The sequence below is a fragment of the Elephantulus edwardii genome, unplaced genomic scaffold (genome assembly GCF_000299155.1).
Source record: "Elephantulus edwardii isolate Elephantulus edwardi_28Jun2011 unplaced genomic scaffold, EleEdw1.0 scaffold00019, whole genome shotgun sequence".
Classification (NCBI taxonomy): Eukaryota; Metazoa; Chordata; class Mammalia; order Macroscelidea; family Macroscelididae; genus Elephantulus; species Elephantulus edwardii.
This window is the reverse complement of record NW_006399769.1, coordinates 822,627-849,525: the sequence shown is the minus strand read 5'-3', so window position 1 is coordinate 849,525 and position 26,899 is coordinate 822,627. Positions and strand designations below refer to the sequence as shown.

The following is a 26,899-nucleotide window of genomic DNA, read 5'->3' as shown; positions in this document are numbered from 1 at the left end:
GCAAATTTCTTAGAATGCTGCAATAATCTATACAGTGTCAAAGTTAAAAGAAAAATCTGTATTTCTTACCTCTAACCCTCATTTCTTCCTGTCTTGCAGATAGAAATGGCACCTAGTTCATCTTTTCCTAACCACTCTCACTGTATTCTTCAGTAGAAGTAGTTTGGCATACACAGAATTCAAGTATGTGTGAAGGGATTCAGGTAATCAAACAAGCCTTATAGTATCAACCTGCTGCCAGTTCTATCCTTAACATTTCTGGAGTCTTTAACTGCTGTGTCTAAGTAATTTTAAACTGCATGTACTCCCCAAACAAGGTACATATTTAAGCATTGAAATATTTTGTCTCATACATATGCAAACAATTTGAGTTCTAATAAGTTAAATTTGGGTATGTGTTCACCATCAGAAGATCACTCAATAACCACCACACCCCTCCTGACAGAAGTTCTGAAAACACAGCTCTCTCACCATGGACTGGAGTTTGAGAATCCTTTTCTTCATGGCAGTAGCTTCAGGTCTGAAGTTCCCAGTCCCAGGAATGATAAAGGGTCTGTGGCTACTCAGAAAGGATTTGAAACTTTGTATGCTTTCAAAAGGTGTTTGCTCCCAGGTCAATCTGGTACAAATCAGGACCTACAGTGACCATGCCTGGGGTATATCAGTGAAAGTCTCTTGCAAGGCATCTGGATACACTATTGCCAGTTATGAAATTCACTGGTTGCAGCAGAACCTGGATGAAGTGTTTGAGTGGATGGAATTGATTGTTGAAGCAGTGATGCAACAGAATATGCACAGAAGTTCCAGGGAAGAGTCACTATGACAAGTGATCTATCTAAAAGCACAGTTTACATGGAGTTGAACAGTCTGAGTTCAGAGGACATGGCTGTTTATTACTGAGCAAGATATACACACAGAGTTTCTAAATGTGACAGAAACTATGAAAGAGGAAACAACTGCATAGATTAAAGAATTTACCTTATAAAGGTGAAGAAAGAAGAAAAAGAGGAGGAGCAGGACAAGTATTTTTAAAATACTTTCATTTTATATTGGTTTGCTTGCAAAGTTTGTATACATTGTGTTTCATGGTTTTCTTCATTCACGTTGTGTTTCATACAATCATCCCCACTCATAATGATTTTTGAAATAAATTACCATTGAACTATGCTCAACGTTGTTCCATCTTTTCCAGTCCCCACCAGGTCTTTCCCATTTTCTTTACCCCCTCCCTCCATGAACCAGATTGACTAACCTTGTGATTTCACCCTTACCCATCCTCAACCCTCTGCTCCCACACTTTCTCCCCTTCGACCATCATACACATTTTACTAATTATCTTTCAATTTTTACAGCGAAGGTCTTGTTAAGTATTCGCCCTTATGTGAATGAGTTAGCTTACTCAGCATAATGCTTTCCAGTCTTTCCCAAGTAATGTATCATTTTTTCAAAATTGTTGTTGCTCTTGAGTGCTGTGTAGTATTTCATTGTGTAAATATGGAGCAATTTCTCAATCCATTCAGTTGTGGTTGGACATTTGGGTACAATCACTCAGGAAGGCAGTTTGTCATTTCCTCAAAAAGCTAAATATAAAAACTCGCTATGACCCGCTATCCCACCACTAGGAATATTCTCCAAGGAAATTAGATCTGAGACACAAATGAAGATTTATACATCAGTGTTCATAGCAGCATTATTCACCATCACAAGAACATGGCACTACCTCTTTCATTCCAAACTCAGAAAGAAAGGAAGAAGAATGGTATGTACCAAAGACCAAGTGGAGAAGACAGAACTATTTAGTTTTTTACCTTTTCAGTCAATCTTCTTGAGGCATTTCCTGATGTGATGTGGTCCCTCCCAGTTGTCCACATCCAACTTTCCCTTCTTCAGGAAGCAGGGATTATACATTTTCACCATTTAGATGGGCCTTCTTGACACTATCCTTGGTGTGATCCCCATTTTCTACATCCAGTGTTCCCCCCTCCTGGGGGACTCAGGGTCTATAAGTTCTCACTTCTACTAATTTTTTCAAAGTCCTTGGGCTTGCTTTGTTCAAAACAGATGTTTCAATAGTTGAATATGTTGTTTCTCAAGGGCTGAGAATTTCTGTACCACTGAGGCATAAAAAAGTCTTTTTACTTCTATGCCAATACTCTCAGTTCTTCTGATTTCTTGCTTACTGCTGTCTCTCTAATTCTTTTCCCAAGATGGGGGGGGGTGTTAAATCTGAATCACTGTTCTGTTGTGTGCCACTTTGGGCAAAATCCAGTTCAGGTAGACAGGGTCAGAGTGGATCAGTACCACACAAAAGAACACACAGACAGGATTTAGTTAGAAGAAGGGCATGATTGATTTCAGATCTTAAGGATCAAGAGTATTTTTCTGAAGAATCTTTTTTTATTTATTCCTTAGCAACCTGGAAGCTTATAATTGAGAATCTTTCTTTTAGCTTAAAGACAAGTTATTTGTTTTGAGGAGTAACAGCTGTGAATTATATTCTGGTTTTATTTACGTTTTATTTTTACTTTTGCTGACAGTAAGCAATCTCTGGAATATTTTGTTATCTATCTGGTCTGTCCATTTGCTGTACGAAGAGGTAACTCGTGGTTGTGGTAATGCTAAACACTGTGACACTGATGTGTCAAATGCAATAATGGTCACCCATGGCGGACAGTGTTTGGTGAAGCTCCCCGATTAAAATAAGCTTGGAAGCAGGAGTGGCATCCACTTCTGAAATAGCGTTCCTCCAGAAACCCTATGAACTTGGAGAAAGTTATACAAGAGTTCAGGTCTTTTGTTCATAGGGTCACTATGAGTCATCTACAATTCAACGACACTCAAGAACAACATTAGTTTGCTGATAGGTTGTGAAAACATTTGCTGACATTAAAAATTCACTGACAAGGTTTTCATTGGGGTGGTCTCCAACAACCTACCATATAAGCATGTCTTCCATGCAGGGACAAAGATCAAATATGAGATCGTGGCTTTTAGTATTTTCTTCTCAGTTCTGGGATCCATTTAAGTATAACTTGTTTTTCCAATAAGGAAGTACCCATGTTTTCTTCGGTATGTGAATGAAGTTGTGCACCAGATCCCTGGGGGACTAACGAAAGTTCACAACTCACCTGAGCACAGGTTGGGATATATTCAGTTCCTAATCAGGAAGTTTACTTTCCTTCAGTTCCATTTGGTGCTCAGCATCTCAGCAGAGAAGGTCAATGCAGAAACACGGTGAATTTCTAAAGGTAAAGTGCTAGAGTGGTGAAAACACAGCTGGGGTTAACAGGCATATCTGCTGTGTGTTTGAAAAAGGAGACAGTCAGCCTCCATTAAAGTTATTCTTGTGTACTGTGGAGTCAGACCAACTATCAGCTGGCCATCCAGGGAGTTTTCAGAGGTGATAAATTAGACTTTAATGCTTACGTATAGCCTCCAATAAGGATTACACCTCAACATTAAAAGGACAAAATCTTCACTACTGGAATAGTAAGCAACATCAGCATAGATTAAGAAAAGATTGAAATTGCTAGTGATTTTATTTTACTAAATCTACAATTAAAACCCTTCGTATCAACAGTCAGGAGTTAAGGAGATATATTGTATTGGGGAAGTTTGCAGTCATGCATCTCTCCAAATTAGTGAGGGTCAATGATGTCAGTTTGAAGACTAACATGCACCTTATTCAGCTGACATATTTCAGCTAACAGATGCTGCCGTGGATGTGCTCACCACGTTGTGTCAAGAAATCTGGAGAACAGGAGATCCAAGATGGTGGTAGAGGCAGAGACAACGTGATGAGCTGTGGGAGCAGCGGACCACTTGGAGCAGGGCCACTATGGCCTTCTACAGACCTCTGTTTATTGATAATTGAACAGTTAAACAGTTGATGACTGGTCTTCAGTGAAGATCAAGGCTCAACAACAGGAATTCAAGGATTCCCAAGGAGGAATGGGTGAGTCTCACAGCTCCCAACCCCCTCCCGCAGAGCCCACACTGTGCTGCTGCACTGTCGCAGCAACTCCATGAGGCTCCCACAGCCAGAACCTATGGATTCCGTCACCCAAGATGGATGGTAGGCACCAGGCCTCCCCAAGACGGGTGCAGCGGAGCCACCACACTGCTGCAAAGTGGACTTGTTCTGGGGGGAATTCTTAGAGCCAAGATGGTGGCAGTGGGGGAAGCGGGAGGCCACCGGCTGCCCAAGCTGGAGATGGGACGCACATCCGGCCGCCTGCAGGTTTGAGCTTCCTTGGACAGGCCAGAGAAGATGATCACCAATACAATAGATTGTTGAAGGTCACTGTGAGTTGTCTACTTGATGGCACTTTACAGTGTCAGCATGTCCAAGAGGACTGACATCCTAAACACACCATATATTTTGATCTGTCGAATGCTTCTACCAAAAGCTAGTTAGACCTGGGGGGAGTCTGTTCACAACTCTCAGGTTCCCCTTGCCATTTATAAAGGGGGAGGGCAGTGACACCTACTTCAAATTATAGTATGACCACTTATAGGGTAAAAGTCGTGGTGCTGGAATTGGAAACGCTGCCCTTGGCCACATAGTCCTCAGTCAGGTGAGGGGATCACAGTGGGGTGGGGTGAATTGGAGGGGGAGTGTACCAGCCAGCCCCTGGGGACTGTTGCCCTGCTTGGGATGGGCTGTCTTAGGCCCTCGGCTCGGGGTGGGCTGTCTTTGGCAGGGTGAGCTCCTCAGTTCCCAGATTGTGCCATCTGACCCTTGGATGGGGGAAAAATGCTTAGGGCATCCAGAGAATTTTATCTAGGCTACTTTTCGCCACCCTCTCCCCCAGTAAACCTAAAAGCAACACCCCCAAACCCCTTCTATTTGTAACTCACAAGTTTGTTCTCTCTAGGTTTGCTCCCTTTCCAATAGGTAACATTAACACTGAGTTTTGCTCCAGACCTGACCCTGAACCCAGTGCCAGTGATAAAAAGGAAATACAACTGCCAGCTAAGGAAGCAAAGGAGGATGGAGCTTCTGGGTTCAACCAGCTATTCCCACTGGACACACCTGGGAAAACACTTTTCAGTCCAGAGGGGAGCAAATGACAGGAAAATATCTTCTAACAGAACAAGAAGGCAAGTAGCTTTAACCCAAGACCACCAGTAAAGTGATAAAGTGTTCTCCCTTCCCCTCTTCACATTGACACCCCTGTTCAGCATGAAGAAGTCAGAGAGTCTGCATCCAGTTCCCAAATCAATAAGACAGTTGGTTTAATTGCCATTGGAAAATGCTTACTATTCCCCTGTAGCGTCTGGTCCCCACTGGATCTTTTTCATTTCCTTCACCTGCTCCCCCCACGAACTAAATTGTGCAGCTCTACAACTGCATCCCTGCCCGTCCTCACCCTTCTGCCCCCAACCCACAGCTCCTTGTACCCTCATTATGTTTTTCCCAATAAAATAAAAAAAAAATATGGAGAACAACCACTTGGCCAACTGACTGGAAGAGATCTATATTTGTTCCCATTCCAAAGAAGGGTGACCCAACAGAGTGTGGAAACTATAGAACAATATCATTGCTTTACATGCAAGCAAGATTCTACTCAAGATGATCCAAAAATGACTGGAACAGCACATCAGCAGAGAACTGCCCGAAGTACAGGCTAGGTTTAGAAGGGGTCATGGTACTAGGGATATTGTAGCTAATGTTAGATGGATCTTAGCTTAATGCAGGGAATACCAGAGGAATGTATATCTGTATTTCATTGACTATGCAAAGATGTTTGACTGTGTGGACCATAACAAACTGTGGCTGACTCTGAGAAGAATGGGGATCCCAGAAAATTTATTGTCCTAATGCAAAACCTATATTTGGACCAAGAGGCAGTCATCAGAATGGAATAGGGAAAGACTGCATGGTTCAAAATTGCGAAGGGCGTACGCCAGGGATGTGTCCCGTCTCCATACCTTTTCAGCCTGTATGCAGAACAGATTATCTGGGAGGCTGGGCTCTATGAGGAGAAATGTGGGGTCAGGATTGGTGGAAGATCTATCGACAATCTGTGTTATGCAGATGACACAACCCTGCTTGCTAAAACTGAGGAAGACCTGAAGTGCTTGCTTCAGAGGGTCAAGGACTGCAGCCTCCAATATGAATTGAGGCTCAATGTCAAGAAGACAAAGATTCTCACCACTGGACCAATTGGCAGCATCAGGATGGATGATGAAGAGATTGAGATTGTTCACAGCTTTAGTTTGCTTGGCTCCACAGTCAACACTCTTGGCACCAGCAGCCAGGAAATTAAAAGACGTATTGCGATGGGAAAGTCTGCTGTCAGCGACCTTTCCAAAGTTCTGAAGACCAGTGGTGTCTCTCTGGAGACTAGGGTGTGTCTGATACAGGCCATGGTCTTTGTAATCACTTGTTATGCATCAGGACAGGGAGGATAGAAGGAGAATTGATGCCTTTGAGCTGTGGTGCTGGATAAGAGAATTGAGGGTACCATGGACTGCTAGGGAAACAAACAGATGCATCCTGGACAGGGTTAAACTGGGCTGCTCCTTAGAGGGAAGGATTCTGAGGCTTCGTTTAACATACTTTGGGCATGTTGTAAGGAGGGACCGGTCTTTGGAGAGGGACATCATGCTTGGGAGGGTTGAAGGACAGAGCAGGAGAGGAAGGCCCTTTTTGAGGTGTATTGAATCACTGAAGGGGGTAATCGGGATGAGTGTGTCGGAGACAGTGTGATTGGCACAGGATAGAACAGAGTTTAGAGCTGTTGTATATAGGGTCGCTTTGAGTCGCAAGCGACTCAATGGCACATAACAACAACAACAACAACAACGATATGAGAGATGGACAATGAGTAGGATGATAGGATTGATGCTTTTCTGTTGTTGGGTTGCAGAAGAATACTTAATATCCCATGGACTCCCTATAAAATAAAAAGAAAAAAATGCAACCAGAGAGCTCCTTGGAGACAAGGATCACAAAACTTTGTCTCACATACTTTCGGCATGTTGCTAGGAGAGGCTATTTCTTGGATACAGACATAATGCTTAGAAAGGAAGATGGTTAGGGAAAGAAAAAGACCCTCAATGAGAAGGATTGACACAGTGACTACAGAAATGGGCTTAAAAGATGATGAGAATGGTATAGGATAGCATTAGGTTCAGATAAATAGCTGTGATGTCAGTTGGATACTATTTTATGGCATCTAACAACAAAAACAAATTATACAGAAGGTGATTGTCCATAGAGCAATATGAATCAAGGGATTTTGTGTTGCCAGCACAATTCCTTGACAGAACTGATGTCTTCAAATTGTGGTGTTGGAGAAGAGGATTGAACATACCATGGACTGCCAAGAAAAGAAACAGGCCTGTCTTGGAGAGAGTGAAACTGAGTTTCTCCTTGGAGACTAGGATTTTGAAGCTCCATCTCACGTACTCTGGGCATGTGGCCAGGGGAGACGGATCCTTGGAGAAGGATATCCTGCTCAGAAGGGTGGAGGGACAGTTCAGGAAAGGATGATCCTTGATGAGATGGATGAGATGGACCGATACAGTAACTGGGGCAGTGATGTTGATGTGTGGGAATTAGTGAGACAGGCTCAAGACAGGTCTGGCTTCAGAATTGCTTTACACGGGGTCACTATTGGTTGTAGGTAACTCACAATTACGTTATCAACAACAACAGTGGCACAATTCTTTACCACTAACTCACTAGAACTCCCTCTATAGTTTTGGGAATCCTGTGAGGTAACTTTATTAATCAGGGATGAGATGAATCCAAATCAACCTCACTGGAATCTGTTTGCATTATGGTTTGCACTTTTTTCTAAAAGAAATATGTTGGTGCTGTGTTTAAGCACTTAGCTGTTAAAGCTGAAACGATGGCCATTGGAACACATGTAGAGGATCAGGAAGAAAAAATATCTAGTGATCTTTTTTCATTAATCACATCCTAGAAAACCTATGGGCAGTTTTCTTCTGTTACTAGGTTATTGAGTGGAAATCCATATGACTTTATATAGTGGTGTGTGAAATGAATTTTTTAAAAGGAAAGTATAATTTCTTTTGTATTACTATTGTCAGGAAGGCTCTTTACCTTGCAAAGGGGTCAGGACACTTCTCCAACTAGCAAAAATGAGAGCCTGGAAGTATTTTCACATCAGTGTAAGAGTCTATGCGTCTATGCACAAAATCCTGAATGATGTAGGAAGCTTTAAAAGAAGATGTAAGGTTATACCATTTTACAATCCCACCAACAATGTATAAGAGTTCCTTTCTCACCACGTCCTATCCAGCATTTATTACTTTCTCCCCTGCTAAAGTTAACAACTGCTACTGAGGTAAGACGGTATATCACTGTGGTTTTCATTTGCATATCTCTTATTGCCATTGATTTTGAACATTGCTTCATGTGTCTGTTGGCCATTTGAATATCTTCCTCTGTGGAGAGTCTTTCCATGTCTCTTGCCCGTGTTGTAATTGGGTTACTAGTCTTTTTCTTCTGGAGGACCAGGAGTATTCTGTAAACTTTTGTTATGAGACCCTTGTCTGAGATGGCATTGCCAAATGTTTGTTCCCAGTCAGTAAATTTTCTTTTCACTCTGTTGGAAAAAGTTTTTGATGTGCACAGAGATTTAATCTTTAGAAGCTTCCATTATTAGTTTTATCCTCTTCAGATTGTGCATTTCTGGCTGTATTTGGCAGTCTCTTTATAATGCAGACTAAAAAATGCTCAAAACCTAATAACAAAAACCCAGTTACTACTAAAGAAAGAAGTCTAAGCTTCTCTGAAGGTAGTGGCAAAAAGGAAGTCCCAAGGAATTGCTGGAATACCAAGTGAATTGTTTCAGAAAACAGATATAAACCTAGACATACTCACTAGTGTCTATGAATAAATATGTAAAATGGCTACCTGGTTAACACATTGGAATATTTCCATATTTGTTCCTGTTCCCTAAAAAGATGATGCAACAGAATGTGGAAATCATCAAACAATATCATTAATTCAAGTAAAATCCTCCTGAAGAGTCTTCAAATATGGTTGAAGCAGGATGTCTACAAGGGACTACTAGAAATTCAAATGAGATTCAGAAGAAGTCATAGAATGAGGGATATCATTGTTGTTATTAGATGGATCTTGGTTGGAAGCAGAGAGAACTAGAAAGATGTTTATTTGTGCTTTATTGGTCAAGCAAAGGCAAATGACTATGTGTATCTTAACACATGATTGGTAACATTGAAGAGAATGGAAATTTTAAAACACTTAGTTGTGCTCATACAAAAAAATTAGGAGTAGACACAAAATCATAAACATCATGGATCCCCTAAGGAAAATGTGAAATATATACTTATATTGATGTTATTATATGCCATTGAGTCTCCTGTGACTCTTAGTGCAATAGCTTTGAACCCAGCCCTATCCTGAGACAATCTTACTGACTCCAACACACCTACCCCTATTACCCCAGTTACTATGTCAGTCCATTTCATCAGGAGAGGATTCCCTTTCCTGCTGTCCCTTCATCCTTTTAAGCATGTCATTCTTCTTCAAAGACTAGTCCATTCTGGCCATATGCCCAAACTATGTGAAACAGAGCTTCAAAACCCTTGTCTCCAGGGGGAAACTTGGTTTACCCTCTCCAAGACAGAACTGTTTGTTCTCTTGGTGCCCCAAGGTATGTTCGATACTCTTCTACAGCACCACAATTCAAAGGCATTGATTCTTCTTCTGTCATCTTTATTCATTATCCAGTTCTCTAATGCATAGCAAGTAATTGGTCAGACACACCTTAGTCTCTAGACTGACTTCATTATTCTTTAGACTGTGAAGAGATCCCTGACAGCAGACTTCTCCAGTGTAATTCATCTTTTGATTTTATGACTGCTGGTGCCAAGAGTGTTGATTGTGGAACAGAGCAAGCTGAAATTGTTAATAATCTCAATCTCTTCTCCATATATCATTGTGCTACAAATTAGCAAAGTGGTAAGGATCTTTGTTTTCTTGATGATGAGCTTCAGTCCATATTGAAGATTACATCCCTTGACTTTCTGCAGCAAATGCTTCAGGTCCTTCTCAGTTTCAGCAAGCAAGGTTGTGTCATCTGCATAACACAGATTGTTGACACACTTCACATAAATCCAACCTCCCAGATGACCTGTTCCGCATACAGATTGAAAGGTGTGGAGAAAGGATGCATTCTTGACGAACTTCTTTCAGAACTTAGAACTGTGCAGTGTTTCCTTGCTCTATTTCGATGCCTGCTTCCTGCTCCAAGTACAGGTTTTGCATGAGTACAATCAAGTGTTCTGGGATTGCCATTCTTCTCAAGGTTAGCCACACAGTCAAATGTCTTTGCATAGGCAATGAAAAACAGACATTCCTCTGGTATTCTTTGGTTTTGGCCAAGATCCATCTGACATTGATGACTATGTCTCTAGTGCCACAGCCTTTTCTACATTCATCTTGTATTTTTGGTAATTCTCTGCTGATATATTGTTCCAGTAATTTTTCAATAATCTTCAGCAGTATTTTGCATGTGTGTGATATTAGTGATATTGTTCAATAATTTTCACACTTTATCAGGCCATCTTTTTGTTTATTTATTTATTTTTTTTTTTAGTGGGGATGAATATGGATCTCTTTCAGTCAGTTGGCCAGGTATTTGTCCTCGAGATTTCTTGGCACATCTCTGTGAGCACTTCTACAGCAGCATTTGTTTGTTGACATATATCAATTGGTATTCTATCAAGTCCTGGGACCTTTCCCCCCCTGCCCCCCAGGTCCTTCAGAGCCACTTCAACATCTTCCTTCATCCCCATTGCTTCATGATCATGTATTGTTTCATGACATTCTTCTGTACCAACCAATTCTCTTTTGGTACAGTGACTCGGTATACTCCTTTCCATCTTCTTATAATGCTTCCTGGATTATTCAATATTCTGCCAATAACATCCTTAAGTATTGTAACTCAGGACTGAATTTGTTCTTCAGATTCTTCAGCTTAAGAAATGCTGAGTTAATTCAGCTCTTTTTATTTTCTGATTGTAGCTCTTTGAATATTTCATTATATAATACTTTATTTTGTCTTCTCAAGCTTCCCTTTGAAATCTTCCCTTCAGCAACTTAATTCTATGATTTATTCTGGAAGTTCTATGCTTACACACACACACAAACACACACACACACACACACACACACAGTACAAAGTACATGTGCTCCTGCTACTTGGTCTGAATCCTCTGTTGCTTAGGTGTTCACTGTTATTCATCCCTTTCTCTTCAATGAAATTTTAAGTCTGGGCTCACTCTAACTTTTTTCCTCAGTGGGCTAACTGCAGAGCAATTCACATTTAGTTTCTACCTCTCCTCCTTTTCTGTTCCACCTTCTCCCCTGTGAACACTTTTACATATCTTGCTCAATTATCCCCCTATTTTCACAATAGTAGTTTTATGCAGTATTTGTCCTTATATGACTGTGTTGTTTCACTCAGCCTAATGCTCTCTAGTCTCTCCCATGTTATTCAGTTGTTGTTGTTCTTATGTGCCGTCGAGTCGTTTTTGACTCATAGTGACCCTATGCACAACAGCCCTAAACCCTGCTCTCTCCTGCGCCAACCGCACTGCCTCTGACACACCCATCCGATTACCCCAGTCACCAAATCAATCCATCTCATAGAGGGTCTTCCCCTCCTGCGCTGTCCCTCCACCCTCCCAAGCATGATGTCCCTCTCCAAGGACCCGTCCCTCCTGGCAACATGTGCAAAGTATGTCAGACGAAGCCCCAGAATCCTTGCCTGCAAGGAGTAGCTTGGTTTAATCCTCTCCAAGATGAATCTGTTTGTTTTCCTAGCAGTCCATGGTACATTCAGTACTCTTCTCCAGCACCACAGCTCAAAAGCATCCACTCTCTTTCTGTCCTCCCTAGTCATTGTCCAACTCTCTGATGCAAGCAATTGCAAATACCATGGCCTGTATCAGGCACACCTTAGTCTCCAGAGAGACACCGTTGCTCCTTGCTTTTAAATACCATTGACTCATAGTTTCAAAACATAGACACAGAAAAATAAAAGACTGACTAAAAGCAACATGTTTTTATGTACCATTGAGTCAGATCAACTTCCAGCAGATTTCAGAAGCAGTAAATTGCAAGGCTGGGGTTGCCAATCTACTGTGGAGGAGCTGGTAGACTTGAACCACCTTTGTCTGGGTTGGCAGAGCAACTTCTTACCACTAAGATACCACAGATTCCTTCAAAAGTAATAAAGGAATAGAGAATAAGGTTTATACTAATTCATTTATGCTCTTCACACCAGATAACATAGGAAATTAACTCTTAAGCTACTTATATTTTATATTTTGTTCAATAATGGATTTTATCAATAAAAAAATCCAATAGAAATGTATTCCAAATAAAAGTGATAATCTCTATTTGACTTTCTTTTTTATTTTATTATTTTTTTTTTACGTGTACCGTCAAATCAGATCTGACTGGTACAGGAGGAGATTGCCCCCTCCTTCTCCAGCAGAGCATCTGGTGGATTTGAACCACGTACCTCTGGGATTGCAGTGCAGTGTCTTGCCACTAGGCCACCAGAGCTCCCTTTCTATTTGACTTTCTGAGTGGAAATACATTACCTATAAATGCATGTCATAATTAAGAGAAGTGCTATATACAGAAAGCCCTTTATCATTCAAGTCTCCTAATAAATGTTTGCTTGGTTGCTTTTGATGTTTGATTTGCTAAAGTACAACAACAAACGAATAATAAGAGCACATAATAAAGAGAATAAATAAGAAAGGAATGTAATTGCTAAGGAAAAGAGTCTTGAAAATGAAATTTAAAAATTTGAAATTATTTTCATATACATCTCAAAGTGTAAGTCATATGTTTTACATCTTGTTAATAAATTTGAGTGGTGGAGAAGAGGGAAATAAACTGGCCTATGTTGTGTTCTTAATGTGGATGAGAACAAATACATATCTAACATCTAGTTAAAGATAGGGGGTTATGGTAGCCTAGTAGGTAGGGATTTGTACTTCCCACCCAAAGAGAAAGAGCTGGAATCCACTAACTGTTCTGTGGAAAAAACATAAGTCATGTCCTCCTGTTTGCTCAAAACATTTTTTTTTAATTTAGTGATTTACCTAGAACTAATTGGAACCAATTCATAGCTAGACCTCTACTGAGGTTTTTAGAGGCAGCAAATCACCTGGGAGGAGACTGCTCATCTTTCTCCTGAAGAGCTGCAAGTGGTTTCAAACTGCATACTTTTGGGTTGGCAGCACAATTCCTTACCACTAAGGATAGCTGTCTGATTAACTGACTGGAAGAGATCCATATTTGTTACCATTCATTAAAAAAGGTAATCAACCTGAATGTGGAAATTATCAAACAACATCATTAATATAACACACAAGCAAAACACCACTGCAGATCATTTAAAAATGGTTGGAACTGTACATCGATAAGGAACTGTTAGATGTTCAAGCAGGATTTAGAAGAGGCTTTGGCACCAGGCATATCATCCTATTTTTACAATAGTAGTCTTCCGCAGTGTTTTTCTTTATAGGGCAGAGTTTTTCCACTCCACATAATACTCTCTAAGTTTCTCCCATATTATATAATTTACAAAATCATTGTTGAAGTGCTACAATTTCTCGGTGTATTTGTTTGTGGGCGTTTGTCCTGTTTCTATTTTCTTACTATTGTGAAAAATTCTTCAGTGAACATAGATGTACATATGTCCACTCATCTCTCAGTTCTAATTTCCTTGGATACATTGGTGGAATAGCTGAGTCATATGGGATTTCCGTGTCCAGGTTTTTTAGGCAATGACAATCTACCCTCCATCAGGGTTGTACCATTTTACAACCCTAACAGCAGTACTTGAGAATTCCATTTTCTCTACACCCTTTCCAAAATTTATTGTTTACTGTAAGAATACTAATATTTAAACAATCTAAACAGATTTTTGTAGGATGCCTCCACAATAAAAGACACTACTTGATTTCTCGTTATCTCTTCCATGAGTATTGAAATTGAAATTGAAATGTACATCGATAAGTATATTTGCAAGTGAACTAAAATTCTTCACCATTTCTATATTTTCAGTTTAACAAATATTTACTTTTGATGTAAGTGTGGGGACTTTTGTTTTCATCCTGGTGAACTAGAAGTCATACTCTTTAGATACAACATGCATTAAGTCCCATACAAGTACATAAAGTGAAATTACATGAATGTGACAATGTATAGTCTTATATCATTTCTAGATAGCAGATATGATATATTAAATTATTTTATTAAATTCACTTGTTCAGTCTACAACAATCACATGAAAACAAATAATTATTTCCAATTGTTATAATTGCCACCAAAATCCTCTCAGGACATTCCTGTCTGTTCTAGGAAACAATACCTTCTGAAACTATTTAAGCCTAGAGCTTTCTATATAGTTGGAGGAAATGCAAATAGGGACCCTCCTTTCACTGATTAAATACACCACAGCCCCGACTTCAGCTCTGGGAGAGGAGCCTCTTCACACAGTGATCTGGACTCAGCAGAGGAGAAGACACCATGGAGTCCCTGTTGAGCTGGGTTTTCCTAGTTGCTATTTTAAAAGGTGATTTTATGGGGACAAAAATAATTGAGTGAGTTGATATGAGTAAGAAAAACAGGATATGAGTTACAGATTCCCTGAACAGAATGTTTCTGTTTGCAGGTGTCCAGTGTGAGGTACAGCTGGTGGAGTCTGGGGGAGACCTGAGACCGCCCGGGGGATCTCTGACACTCTCCTGTGTAGCCTCAGGATTCACCTTCAGTAACTACTGGATGCATTGGGTCCGCCAGGCTCCAGACAAGAGACTTGACTGAGTTGCAAGAATTAATCCTGCCAGTAGTACTAAGAACTACGGTGAGTCTGTGAAGGGCCGATTCACCATCTCCAGAGACAACGCCAAGAACATGCTATATCTGCAAATGGACAATTTGAGAACCGAGGACACAGCAATTTATTACTGTGCAAAAGACACGGTGAAAGGAAATAAATGTAAAGCTAGACAAAAATACCCCTGATGGGAGAATGCGGCTACAGGGGGCACTCAGGAGCCTCAAGTACAGGATTCAGACTCAGGAGCAGGTGCAGATGAAACTTAAAGGCTGATTTCCTGTTGAGATCACAGGATATTATTTTTCTATATAAAACTCTCCCCAAGGGCTCTCCCTATTTTTATGTTTCCACCCATACTAACCTCAAACAGAAACATTTTGTATTATAAAGTGAAGGGAAATATGAAAACTAGTAACTTATGGAGGGTCAATGACTCTATCAGGGCCCCGGGGTCAGAGTTCTGTTGAAGCTCAGGAAATCCTGACAAAATCTTTTCCAATTAGACTCAAGGCTGATTGGGTGATGCAATTGGTTAAATGTTTGACTAACAGAGAAATTCACTGCTCAACCTAATCCCTGATGCTTTGGGATAAGGATCTGCCATCTGCTTCTGAAAAATTAGATTCAGAAAGAAATCTCGGTGCAATTCCTCAGTCAGGACTCTGAATTTCAGGTTGGAGTCAAGTGGATGACCAGTGCAGAGACAGAAACATCTAAAAGTAGAATGTGGTTTCCATTGCATTCCCTTCCCTTATGGACTTACGGACATCAGACTTAGCACTTCTGGAATCTCTTTTCACCTAGTCTGTTTTATTTCTGTTATTCATGAAAGTTTTATAGTTTATATTTTAACATGAAAACATTAATTGCAATTTTAAAAAAAATTATTAAATTAAATTATTAAATTTAAAATTATTTTAAAAGAATAAGGGCTAGTCTTGGTTCTGACCAGTGAAAACACCAAAACAGGAATGAATTGGTGTGGATTATTACCAGAGAAATACCATTGTGTGAGAGACTGCAACGGAGGCAGGGTGAATTTCCAGCCTGTGACATAACTTTTATTCTGAGAGGGGAAGGAGAGAATGTGGACGTTATATCAATCTCTTCAATTTTCAGGAAGGACTTGAGCCATGCACAGGACAGACAACGCTACTATGGGTTGGCATAATTAGTAGCCATTTCTGTTTAAATATATTAGACACACGTCAATTAGATAAGCCACAAAAGATGGTGGGAAGGGAGGAAGAGTGACTACACTTAAGAAAATCCTCCACACATGCTATGATTCTGAGTATAGCCTCTACTGTGTTAGCCTATCATGGAATGTGGCTTTCAATTCTAGACAAGATACTGCATCAGAACAATTCAATGGAAAAGCTCTACTCCCTGGAAAGGAATATTACAATTTCTATTCACAATTACAGGTATTATATCTTACAAGTGAATTATTTATTCACCTTTTGGCATTACGTTATCTGTGAGAAGTACGTTCTAAATATTACCTCAAGAAAATGCAGTTGGTTGCTTGGTATTCAATTCTTTAATTCAGTACATTTATATGGTAAAGAAAAAGTAATCTAATTGATATTTTCAACTATCTCTCAATGTTGTTGTGGTTAAATGCAATTGAGTAACCTGTGACTTATAGTGACCCTATGTACAATAGCTCTGAACTCTGCTTTATCCTTCGCCAATGTTTCTGGTACACATTTCCCATTATCACAGTTACTCTGTCAATTCATCTTATTCGGTGTCTCCCTCTTCTGCACTATCTCTCTGTTCTTCCAAGCATGATGTCCTTCTCTAGAGACTAGTCCGCCCTGGCCACATACCCAAAGTATATGAGATGGAGTTTCAAAATCCTTGCCTCTAAGCAGCCGCCTGATTTAACCTGCTAAAGGAGAAACGTGTTTGGTCTCTTGGCAGTCCATAATATGCTCAATACTTTTCTCCAGCACTACAACTCAAAGGCATCAATTCTTCTTCTATCATCTTTGGTCATTGTCCAGCGTCCTGATGCATAGTTAAGTCATTCCAAAAACCATGATCTGAATCAGGCATATATTATTCTCCACATTGACATCATTGCTTTTCAGCACTCTGGAGAAGTCAGTGAGAACAGCATTCTCCAGAGCAACTCACCTTTGTTTATTGACTGCTGGTGCCAAGAGTGTTGATTGTGAAGCTAAGCAAACTGACATTGCTAATGACTTCAGTGTCTTCTCCATCTATCATGGTGCTGCCAATTGGCCCATTGGTGAGAATCTTTGTCTTTTTGAAATTGAGCTTCAATCCCCATTGAAGACTGCAGTCCTTAACCCTCTGCAGTAAACACTTTAGATGCTCCTCACTTTCTGCAAGCAAGGTTGGGTCATCTGTATAATGTAGATTGTTGATGAGTCTTCCTCCAATCCTGATGCCACATCAACAATTCTTTTTCATGCATCTTCATTATATATTTGATAAATTTCAGCCTATCAAATTTGGTAGAAATCTTCAACTTCTAAATCTTTGGCTTTAGTGTTTGCTGCCTGTATTTACAAGATAGTTATCTTATTATTGTCTTTGTATGTATGTTGTTATTATTCTATCATTGAAAGAATTATACTTCAGGATAAATAAGAAAATGGCATTTTTAATGTTGAAAGTAATATAATTTCTATTCTCTTGGTCATTTTTAGGACAATAGCCTAATCCTATCCATTTCTGCTCTCTAATGAATAGGATGGCAATTCTTGAGTGTTTCATTTAAATTTTTACCATTTCCCACTTTAAAAAAAATCACACTTTGCATCTCTGTAGATGTTCATTGAAATGAAAAATAAACAACCTAAATTTAAAAAAAATCACACTTTGTACATTCCACTTACCAATAGTTAATGGATATTTCCCTCTGTTTCTCCTTTTTTAGAGTCTTGCCACATCAGCGCAAACAAATTTTTTATTCACTGAAAGATTATTCCATTTGAGCCATCAAGGCGTGTTCTACTTTGAGGAGTCAACTTATTTGCAGTTGTATTTTGACCTTTTGAGTATCTTCCAACCTGTGGGGATGAACATCTGTAGGGATGTTATATAAATAATACATGCTCATGCTTATTGCTAATCTATTCAAGAAGCAAAGAGATGGAGGCAACTTAGCTAGTCCATCAACAAATGATGGATAGAAAAACAACGGTACATTCACACAATGGAATATTATGCAACATTGAATAAAATGAACTCTTAAAACATTACACAACATGGGGAAACCTGGAGTACATTATGCTGAGTGAAGTATCTTTGTCACAAAAGGACAAATACCACACAACATCACTGTTAAAAAATAGGACAAATATTTGAAGGATTAGGGAGATGGGGGAAAGTGGATAAAAAATGAACGCCACATTAAAACAAAAAGGGAGAAAGAACTATCTGAAAGGAATATATGATTATATATTATGTGCAAGACAACAATCTGGAACAAGGGGTGCATTGAGGAGAGAACTGCAGGAGAGGGAGGAAGAAGTAAGAAAATATGCAAGGAAAAAAATCCTTAAAATTTTTTTTATCTTAAAAAAGTATTTTAAAGATAAAAAGATGTTAGACAAATATTTGCTGCTCATTGTTGTTATATGTTAGGTGTCGGTTGAATACAACTCATAGCTACTCTATGAACAACAGATCTAAATCTTGTCCTATCCTGAGCCATCCTCACTATCTTTGATAGACTTGAGCCTGTTGCAACAGTCACCAGGTCAGTTCAACTCATTGGAGTCTTCTCTTTTGCTGATTCTCTGCCTTTTGAAGCGTATTATCACTTTCCAAGGAATAGCTTCTCCTAGGAATATGCCCAAATTATGAGAGATGCAGTTTTTCCACCCTTGCCTCCAAGAAGCACTCTTTTGGCAGGCAGTTCACGGGATATTTCATACTCTTCTCCAACACCACAACTTTAAGGTATCAATCCTCCTTCTGTTACTCATTATCTATCTCTCAGAAACATAGAAAGTAATTAAAAAGACCATGACCTGTATCAAATGCATCTTTGTCTTCAAATTGATGTCATTGTTCTAGAGTATTTTGGAGAGGTCCCTGACAGCAGCCTCGCCAAAAGAAATATATCTTGTTTTCTCCTGACTGCTGATACCAAGGGATTTGACTGTGGATCCAATTAAGGGGAAATCACCGACAGTTTCAATCCTTTTTCCATCTGTTATGACTGGTCTAGTGGTAAGGACATTTGTCCTCTTGATGTTGCAATGTAATCCATACTGAAGCCTGTAATTTTTGATCTTTTGTAGCAAGTGCTTTAGGTCTTTCTCCCTTTTAGTACTAAAGATTGCCATCATCTGAATAATGTAGGTTGTTGATTCATTTTCCTCCAATCTTGATGCTGCATTCCTCCTCATAAAGTCCGGTCTCCAAGATGATCTATTCCACGTATAGATTAAGAAGTGTGGAGAAAGGATATAACCCTGATGAGAAATCTTCCTTATTTTAAATCATGCAGTGTTCCGTTGTTCCATTCTGACAATAACTTCTTATTCTAGATAAAGATTTCATATGAGCATAGTTAAGTGTTCTGGGATTCCTTTTCTTCTCAATGTTTAGTTTGTTGTGGGTCACAGAGCCAAGTTAAAACTGAATAAACTTCTTAAGTAATGTAAAATAACAGAATTAACATATATATAAAATAAAATATATTTAAAATAAATGTTATAATAAATCAAAATGAAACAAAAGGAATTGTGTAAAATGAAGATATAATGTAAATAATATTAAATACATACAGTAAATAGAAATAAAATATTTACTAGTGCCAAGAAGACTCACTAAGCTAACAGCACCTGAGTCCCTTACAACTCAGACAGGAAAGAAGGTAAATATGACAAATATGGAAAATAATTCTGTGACCTTGATAATCTAAGGACCAGATAAAGTAGTTCAAACACTGGCTGATAGAAACGTACCAAAAAACACTGAATTTGGAAAAATAAGAACAGTGAATTTGGGAGTGGAACTGACATATCATAGCCATTTTTCATATTTCCAAGCAACTTTCTGATCTGGGTAGGAACCCAAAACTGCATCAGTGGCCACAGTGGTGCAATCTCCCTATTATTTTCTCCACTCTCCTGGTTATCAGAAGAGTTTCTCCAACCCGCACTGACCTTATGTCTGTAGCATTTCCCCTATAGAATCCATGTTATCTGAGGTATGATGCAACCATTGCTGATCTGGAACTGAGTAGTTACCATTTCCACAACTGGAAGTTGAGCTATTCTCCACCTATTGTTACTGATGTTTTTGTTGTTCGGTGACATCAATCAGTTATGAATCACAGTGACCCTACGAACAACAAATCTGAAGCTTAACCTATTCTGTGCCATCCTAATCATCTCTGACATACTCTAGTCCATTGTTACAGTCACTGGGTCAACATATATCTTTGAGAGTATTCTTCTCTTTCATACAATCTCTACATTTCCATGCATGATATCCCTTTCCAAAGACTGGACCTTCAACCTATCCAACGTATGTGAGGTGGTGCAGCACTATCCTTGCCTCTAAGGAGAATCCTAGTTGTGCTTTCTCCAAGATGTATTTGTTTCTTCTTTAGCAAGTCCATGAAACTTTCAATGTTCTTCTCCAGCACCACAACTCAAAGGCATGGATGCTTTTTCCTTTATCCTTAGTCAATGTACAACTTTCAGATGCATAATTAATTAATTGGAAAAATTATGCCTTGAATCAAATGTACCTTAGTCTTTAATCTTTGCTCATTAACATATTGAATAGATCCTTGGCATAAGATTTCCCAGTGCAATACATCTTTTGGTTTTTTGACTGCTGGTGCCAATGGTCTTGATTGTGAATTCAAGAAAAACGAAATTTTTGAAAACTTTAATATTTTCTCCATCTATCATGATGCTCCCTATTTACCCAGTGGTGAGTATTTTTATCTTCTTGATGTTGAGATGGAATTAATATAGTCTTTGAGCTTCCGTAGCAAGCCTTTTGAGTTCTCTTCATTTTTGGAAAGCAAAATTTTGACATCTGCATAATGCAGGTTATTGATATACTAATCTTCATGTTGTATTCTTCTTCATAAAGTCCAGCTTTCCAAATTATTTGCTCAACATACAGATTGAATAGGTATAGAGAAAGGACACAGTTCCACTATAAACCTTTCTTTATTTTAAACCATGCAGTATTTTCTTGCTCTGTTGAGGTAACAGCTTCTTATTCTACAGTAACTTTGTATATGCACAATTAAGTGTCCTCAGATTGTCATTATTCTCAATGTTAGCCATAATTCATTGTGATCCACACAAATGCCTTTGCATAGTCAATAAACAAAAATAGATATCCTTCTGGTGTTCTCCACCTTCAGCCAAGATCCATCTTACACCAGCAATACTATCTTTGGTGCCATGACCTCTTTTAAATCTAGCTTAAATTTCTGGAAACTCTTTGTTAATGTACTCTTAATAAATTTTGAATAGTCTTCAGCAAAATATTTTTTTACATATCATAGATTAAACAAAGGGTACAGGCCAATACAGGTTGTTCAATCTGTAGTAACTTCTAAACTGTCAGAAACATTATTCCTGGCTGATGTTGTTGCAATTGGCGAATTCTTGACTTGTAGAAACTGTCTCTGACAGGTACCCACATTCATCTGGGACCAGTTAGTGGTACACCATTGGGTTATGAGTTTTGTTTTATTTCAACTATGAAAAATGCTATTCAAGTGTCTCCTTTCTGGTTTCTCTATTAGAAATACATTGTTCAAATTAGGCAGTCTTCAATTTTTTGGCTAACATTGAAAAGAATGAGAATCTCAGAGCACTTAATTGTGCTCACGAGAAACCTGTACATAAACCAGGAATCTGTTGTATGAACAAAGCAAGGGAACACTGTTGTTGTAGTATGTGCTGTTAAGTAACTTGTTACTCATAGTGATCCTAAGTACAACAGCTCTGAACACTGCTCTATCCTGAGCCAACATTATTGTCTCTGACATGCCTGTCTCCATTATCCAGTCATTCAGTCAATTCATCTAATCAAATGTCTTCCTCTCATGTGCTGTCCCCTTCACCTCTTCAAGCATGATGTCCTTCTCCAAGGACTTGTCCCTCTTGCAATATGCCCAAAGTATGTCAGAGCTTCATCATCCTTGGCTCCAAGAAACAGCCTGGTTTCAACCTTTCCAGGATGATTCTGTTTGTTCTCCTAGCAGTTCATGATATAGTCAATACTCTTCTCTAGAACCACAACTCAAAGGCATCAATTCTCCTTCTATCATCTTTTGTCATAGTTTAATATTAAGAAGGGAGTGTATCAGTGTTGTTTTCTCTCTCCATATTTATTCAATCTGTATTCTAGCAATTTTTTTGAGAAGCTGGACTCTATAAAGAAGAAAGTGGCATTAAGATCAAAGCAAGACTCGACAAACCTGCATTATGCAGTTGACACAACCTTACTTGCTGAAAGTGAGATGGACTTGAAACACTTGTTGCAAAAGATCAAATAATACAACCTTTAATATGGATTGTATCTCAATGTCAAGAAAACAAAACTTCTTACCACCAGACTAATAGGTAATATCATGATAGATGGAGAAAAGTTTGAAACTGTCAACAGCCTCATCTTACTTGTATCCACGGTTAACACCCTTGACACCAACAGTCAGGAAATCAAGAGAAGTACTGCCCTGGAAGTCTGCAGTTATGAATATCTCCAAATTATTGAGAAGTAATGCTGTCAGTTTTAATACTAAAGTACATCAGACTATGATCTTTCTGATCATTTGCTGTGCATCTAAAACTGAACAATGAATAAAGATGACAGACAAAAAATTGATGCCTTTGAGCTATGACATTGGAGGAGAGTACTCAACATCCTTGGATTGCCAAAAGAACAAACAAATATGTCTTGTATAAAGTGCAGGCAGAGTTCTCTTTGTAGATAAGATGACAAAGCTTAGCCTCACATACTTCAAGTACATTGCTAGGAGGGGTTATTCCTCAGAGAGTGACATGATTTCTTGAAAGGCAGAGGGTCAGTAAAGGAGAGAAAGACCTTCGGCCATGTGGATTGACATGTTGACTGCCACAGTGGGCTCCACTGTTTAAGGAAGTATGAGGATGACATACGATAGGATAGGGTTCATATATGCTGTTCATAGAGTTGCCATGACACCAAATAACAACAGTTAAAAGTATATGTGCAAAACTAAAGGCCAACAGTGGAGAAAGACTAAAGGCATTCCTCTTGTGACAGGGACCAGACAAGGATGCCCTCTCACCACTCCTATTCAATATTGAATTGGAAGTACTTAACAATACAACAAGAGAATAAGAGGCATCCAGATCAGCAAAGAGATGGTAAAACTCTCAATATATGCAGACAATATGATAATGTACACAGGAAAATCCATAGACTGTTAGACTTAGTAAACCAATTCAGTAGAGTTGCAGGAGAGAAGATTAAAATATAAAAATCAATGGGATTCCTCTACAATAATAGAGAAAACACAGAGACGGAAACCAAGCAAGCAATATCATTTACCACAACGTGAGGTACTTGGGAATAAATCTATCTAGAGACACAAAAGATCTTAATAAAGAAAATTTTAAAACACTATTGCTAGAAACAATGAGACCTAACTAAACAATAAAATATTTCTTGTTTATGGATACGAAGATTCAACAACTCTGTCAACATGACAATTCTTCCCAAAGCAATTTAACTGTTCACTGCAATTCCAATACAGATACCAAATTCATTCTTCAAAGAAATGGTAAAGACAATAGAAGAGTTGATTTGGAAATAAAAGAGACCCTGATTAAGGAAAGCACTTCTTTTTTTTTTTTCTATAATTATATTTTATTAATTTTCATAAACATTTACAGAGATTTTGGGCTTCCACTCATTCATTGTTGCACTATTCTCTCTACCCTCCTCCCAGTTTGTTCTTGTCCAAATGCCACAGTGCTTGTCAAAGCCAGTTCTGATTAATCTTCTTTGTCAGTGTATCCTTTGCCATTCCCTATCACTCCTCCCTGAGAGAGACTTCACCCTGAGTCATAAGGAAAAGGGGACGGCGTATTCTCTTAGCTACTTCCTGCTGAAAAGGGACGTTGTGGGTTTCAGGATGAAGATCTTCTCTCACTACTTTAAAGGCCCCTTTGGCAGTAGGAAACACATAGACTATTATGGAGATTGATTTTGGAATTCAGATGCACTCTTATTGATTGTGCTTGGCTGTACATGTACATATCCTTCAAGATGTATCATGGGGGTGTTGCTTCTAAAACAAAAAAAGAAGTGGGGGGCTTCCTGATCTCAAAATCTATCACACATATATAATAACAAAAAAATGGTACTGGTACAATGATAGACACATAGATCAATGAAACAGAATCAAGAACCCAGTAATTAGCTCTTTTATCTATGGTCAACTGATATTCAGCAAGGAAGGAAGACCTAACAAATGGGGAAATGAGAATCTATTCAACAAATGGTGCTGACAAAAATTTGCTTCTACTTGGAGAAAGCTGAAATAGAATCCACATATCACACCATAAACAGAAAACAAACTCAAGGAGGATCAGAGACCTAGTGGTAAAACCCAAAACCATAAAGATCATATGAAACAAAATGAGATAAAACTTAACAAGGTCTAGCCTATAACAAGACTGGAAAATACAGCAGGAAATGAAAAACCAGGAGAGGATGATAACAATGAATGTAACCTTTTAAAGATCAAATCTCTGTATGCATCAAAAGCATTTTTCAATAGAATGAAAAGAAAACCTACTTATAGGAAAAATTTGGCAATGCCACCTCATACAAAGGTCTAATAAGGAAAACTTATAAAAATGCTATAGGGCCTCGAAAAGAAAAGTCTGTTAGCTCAATTATAAAATAGGCAAAACATATGGAACAATACCTTTGAAAAAAGAAGACATTCAGATGGCCAAAGACACATGAAGAAATATTTAAAATCATTGGCAATAAGAAATATGTAAATAAAAACCATAATGAGATACCATCTCACTCCAATAAGTGTGGGAGAGGCTGTGGAGAGATTTGAATTCTCATACACTGTATATGGCTTTGTAAAATGGTATGACCACTCTGGAAGACAGTTTAGTATTTCCTAAACAATATGAATAGAGATGCCATATGACCTAGCTATTCCACTGCTAGAAATAGTTAGGAATACCCTAAAGAAAGCAGAACTGAGACACAAATGGAGATTTGTACACCAATGCTCATAGCAGCATTATTCAAAATAGAAAAACCATAAAAACAGCTCAAATGTCCATCAACAAATGACTGAACTGAGAAATCGTGTTACATTCATATGACAGAACACAACACTATACTAGGAAAAATGGTTTTGAAAAATACCATATAACATGAGAGAGACTAGAAGGTATTATACTGAATGAACTAACTCAGGCATATAATGCTGCATAAGATCATTTTTGTAAAAACTGGATAACCAGTAATATTTCTATGGATATCCAAAAAGGAAGGGAAGGAGTAGGGGGAATGATGGGGTTGGGTGTCAAGGCATGGTGGGTGGATAAAGGAAGGGAAAAACCCCCAACATCACAAAGTGAAACAGACAATGTACATGAATGAAACACAGTGTAAACAAATTACTGTAAGCAAACCGTTTCACACACACACACACACACACACACACACACACACACACACACACACTTTTAAGTAGTTTTGCTTTCTTTGTCATGATTGAACTAGGAAGAATCAGTTGCATACCATGCTTTACACCTATGGTTAGTTACATAAAGCACAAATTTTCAAATGTAAGGGAAATGATAAAATCTAATATTGTCATGTTATTTCAGAGAAAAAACAATGGTGGCATTGAAAATTCAATCAAAAAACAAAACTAAACTGGACAGTAAAGAACTACCCAATTATGTTAAGTATTAAAATTACTCCTATTTTTTCCCTTACTTTCAAATCTCCAATTAAACTTTTATGAATTCCAATAATATTCTTGGAGAGTTGAATTCTAGGAAACATTTGAAATGTTTAAGATTATAATGTCAGATGATCAAGAGAGTATAGATAACATCTCTCTACTCATTGAAAGATACCCAAGACACATAAAACAATTTTTATTTTGTTAATCTGAGAGACGTATATATATTTTTATAAGAAGAAAAGTGTTTTCTAAGATAAGTGTAAGGAAGAGTAGCAGTATTCACCCTGTACCGTAACCAAAGCAAGTTAGTGCTAACACTAAAGTTCAGCAAAAAAACCCCACCAAATCAAACCTTTTTTGGTTAATAAAACTTGTTATCTGATGCAAGTTTATATATTGAGGAGCAATTTTTTTAAATAAATTTTTTTCATGTTGTTTATAGTTTATTTCTTAGTCTTCACTAGGTAACCTGTCTCTGGAAGCTGCCTCTCTAGCGATACACTTTGTTTTTAAATGTTTTAAAAATTTTAAATTAATACTTTAACAAAATACAGAAAACTTGGCTTTCCATTCATTCGTTGTTGCACATTTTCATGCCTACACCCCCAGTTTGTTTTCCTCTTTAAAAAGTTTCTTTCATTATTGCACACTTTCTTCCCTCCCATTTCACTTTTTAAAAAAATTTATTATTAATTTCAGTAAAAATTTACAGAGACTTTGGATTTCCATTCATTCATTGTTGCACATTACTCCCCTCCCATCCCTCCCCCCACCCCAGTACACTACCCTCTTGTAAAAGTAAAACAAAAATTCTTTCATTGTTTTACAAATCCTCCCCAAGGTCCACTCCACCATGTAGCCTTTGCTCTAGACACCTGTCATGACAAAAATACTTAATCACATATCCCTTCCCCCCCCATTTTTATAATTATATTTTATTAATTTTCATAAACATTTACAGAGATTTTGGGTTTCCTTTCATCCATTGTTGCACTATTCTCTCTACCCTCCTCCCAGTTTGTTCTTGTCCAAATGCCACAGTGCTTGTCAAAGCCAGTTCTGATTAATCTTC

The 26,899-nt window shown here is 38.4% G+C and overlaps 2 gene segments (V, D, J or C); both read left to right on the top strand.

The window, feature by feature from the left end:
- Window positions 1-472: 472 nt before the first annotated feature.
- LOC102843478 lies at window positions 473-4,246 on the top strand. The segment is given in 4 exon segments: window positions 473-518; window positions 600-744; window positions 777-900; window positions 3,989-4,246. Coding segments are annotated over 4 exon segments (573 nt in total).
- Window positions 4,247-14,557: 10,311 nt separating this feature from the next.
- LOC102874119 lies at window positions 14,558-15,884 on the top strand. The segment is given in 3 exon segments: window positions 14,558-14,603; window positions 14,703-15,008; window positions 15,844-15,884. Coding segments are annotated over 3 exon segments (393 nt in total).
- The last annotated feature ends 11,015 nt before the right edge of the window (window positions 15,885-26,899 follow it).